At 40.2% G+C, this 3,098-nt stretch overlaps 1 protein-coding gene across 1 annotated transcript in view; it reads left to right on the forward strand.

Annotated features, from left to right (window-relative positions):
* The window catches only part of STARD4 (StAR-related lipid transfer (START) domain containing 4), a 5,789-nt gene that overhangs the window by 144 nt on the left and 2,547 nt on the right, over window positions 1–3,098 (forward strand). Inside the window, exons 2-3 of the mRNA XM_009708144.1 lie at window positions 1,736–1,745; window positions 1,942–1,991. Coding sequence (XP_009706446.1) covers window positions 1,736–1,745; window positions 1,942–1,991 — 60 coding nt within the window. The remainder of the gene's footprint in view (window positions 1–1,735; window positions 1,746–1,941; window positions 1,992–3,098) is intronic.

Consider the following 3,098-nt stretch of genomic DNA (forward strand, 5'->3'; position numbering starts at 1 on the left):
CCGGGCGGCTTCGTGCGCGCGGCCCGATTTTTTCTCTCAAGGAAGCTGTAGGTCGTTTGGGCGTAAGGGGGGGAGAGCTTATTATGGCATAGAGCACGGGTGTGATGCACCTGGCAAATTCTTGGGGGACTTTGATATGAGAGGCCCTGTGAAACCGCCCTTCTAGGGTAGTACGTTTTTAGATGACAGAATGTGTGGTTTTGGTCCACAGGCATACTCTGTCATGCCTTCTACCCATTTTCAGGGAAGTATCTCACACAAGAACCCTACCTGTGGAGGACTGTTGACTTTTGTTAAAGCAAAAGGTGAAATACTGTTAATACTGGCAGTGTTGCAAGATGCTCACTTGTACTTTTAACAAACCAGCCGCAGCCTGCAGATAGGCGCTGCTGGTCTCTGGAATCTCTTTTGTCTATAATGCTTGAACCCATCACGCTTCAGCTTCCAAGTGTCTTCCTTTTAAAGATCATTCTCAATTCTTTCTCTTATATTGCTTCATGTTTCCATTGCCTTCAGAGCCCCCACGTTATCATGTTTCCTTCCATGAAAGGAAATGCAGTTCCTGCTTTCTCCAAGCAGTTTGCCATACCCTTCTTTTGAGCTGCTTGTCTTTTCTGAGTCCTGCTTCATCAAGTTAAATAGACTTTGGTGGTGTATCAGTTCTAGGCTGGGTAAGTACTTTTTACTCCTGTCCTGCATGGGAGGTAGAAGTGTATTTTGGTATCTTAGTGTAGCAATGTGGTAGGACTAGTGTAAATTTCTATCTTTGCCCTTTTGTTACAATGGTTTGGGTGGGTCTTTTAGTTTTTGGTTTTTTTTTTTTCCTTTGTGAGCAGACATTGATAAAAGAGGGTCAAGTGTTCCATATGTAACTTGATTATTTGCAAAACTGACAAATTCACTGTCTTGAAAGGGAGGAAAACAGTATCCAAGCCTTTCGCTTTTGCAGAACACCTGTACCACCTCTGCTCTGCTAAATGCTAAGTCTTACACCTATACCATTGTTTCCCTTTAGGAAGTTACGTGAATCTCACTGTTTCTGATCACATTACTACCCAAATTTTACCCCTGTAAAATTTCTAGTTGGACTTCCTTCCTTGCTTGTTTGTGTTTTGGTACTGTGCCACGTAAAAGAAATTCAGAGCGTTAGCTACCTGCCAGGGAGATGTGTTTTGCCCCAAAATACCTTAAACAGTTCTGGATGCAGTACTTACAGTACTGTTGTTCTGGACATGTGGTCCTTTGTGCTTATGTAATCATGATTCCAAATAAAAAGATGCCATACAGTACTCTCTTTAACACAGAAATTCAAATATTTTGTACAGAGGTTCCATTTCATAGTTAGAGAAAAATAAAAATATACTGTTTTCTTTATTTTCTCTGGCTAAATTTAAAATGAATAGACTCCTGCTTCCAAGACGCTTCTAGTCAGGCATCTAGGACAGAAGGATAATTTAAGCTTTCTTGTCTGCCACTGTAAGCACCTCCTGCGCACATCTGCTTGGTCATGTGTTACAGGAGTGCAGTCAGAAGTTGTGTGGTCTTCCTGTCTGAACAGTGTCCAGCTAATGGCTTTCCAGTTGCTTTTTCATTTAAAGGCTTTACCTAGTAATGTGGTTCCATTATCCTACATTTTCTTAGTAAACTAGCTTGGCCTACCAAACCCTGTTTCTATGCAGACTTCTAGCATTTTGACACTGAGAAAGGCAATTGACTGATCTTTTTTAAAGAGTAGAAAATTATCAGTAAAAGATGCCTGAAACATCTGCTTCTTTTCTTAAGAAATGCGTACAAAAGTGCCCAGATCAACCAACACTTTGGGGTGAACCATGGTTAATAGTAAAGCCGTTTGCTTTTCTTCAGAAAAACCAAAGCATTTTCTGGACATCTTATAATTGCATGTAAATGACAATTAGCATGATATCTTCCATTCTCTTTCAGAAAGATGCAACTGTGTGGCGTAAACCATCAGAGGAATTCAGTGGATACCTGTAAGTTTGCCTGAGAGCAGATACATTTTTAAGGTTCCGCAGATATGTTTTGTAGAATTTAGAAATGAAGGTTGTGGATGATCTAGTGTGCTTGTACTATTTCTTTTTCATGTTATACTTTGATGGTTTAGCGTTGGATGGTGTCTAGAACAATGAACACTGAAAACTGTGAAACACACCATAAAACTCCCATTGACTGAAGTGGGTAACAATGTATGCCCAGACCTTTTAGACAGATGGTCTACAAATCACAGAACCAAGGCCAGGTTCGGTAGGTCGGAAGTGTTACTGGATGACAACCCAGTCAGTTCTTGGGACTGTTACCATGACTCTACAACTGCAATAGAGTGAAATATCAAGCTTGTAGTTGTGGGAAAGATATGTGACATAAAGGCCCTTCCTGTGTGAGTTTCTGTCACTGGGTTCTGTTGGTATCTGTAGATTTAGGTAGAGAAAGAGTTATTAGAAGACAGCATGCTGAAGAAACAAAAAGTCCTGTGAAAAGGTAGTGTTTGAAAGTATCTCAAAGACTGATAGCTCTGTGGAATTTAAGTCCTGTTAAATCCACAAGGGCTGAGGACTCCAAACACCAAGAGTCTGCTGAGTGTCTTGAACCACTGCCAAGAAAGCAGTGAATGCTATGTGCAGATGAAGACTCCAGGGTCTTTATTTCACCTGGAGAAATAAAGGACACTTTGAAGAACTTTCTGAACACCTACCTAGAAGCTACTGGTGTGTTCACATGGTCCTCGAGTTCTGAGTATACAGCTGAGATGGCTCCAACCAGGTAATGAATGAATATGGGTGAACTGTGCAAGTGAACAGATGAATCTGTTGCTTGACTAGTTACCTGTTAATAAGAACAGCTTAATGAATAAGAAGTATTTTGAAAATAATGGTCCTGATGGATTCTTCCCCTTTAGGAACTGAAGGCCCAGTAACTGAAGTGAACAAAATCTCTGATGTCTACTAAAAATATCTGATAACAAATGAATGTTCTGTAATGTCTTATACCAAATTATTTTATCTGGTACTCTCATATGCTGCCAAAGCATAACATAGTTTCTCATTTGCTTGATTCTACAACTGTTATTTCTACTTTATGAA

This window comes from Cariama cristata, unplaced genomic scaffold, assembly GCF_000690535.1.
Source record: "Cariama cristata isolate BGI_N322 unplaced genomic scaffold, ASM69053v1 scaffold40679, whole genome shotgun sequence".
Taxonomy (NCBI): domain Eukaryota; kingdom Metazoa; phylum Chordata; class Aves; order Cariamiformes; family Cariamidae; genus Cariama; species Cariama cristata.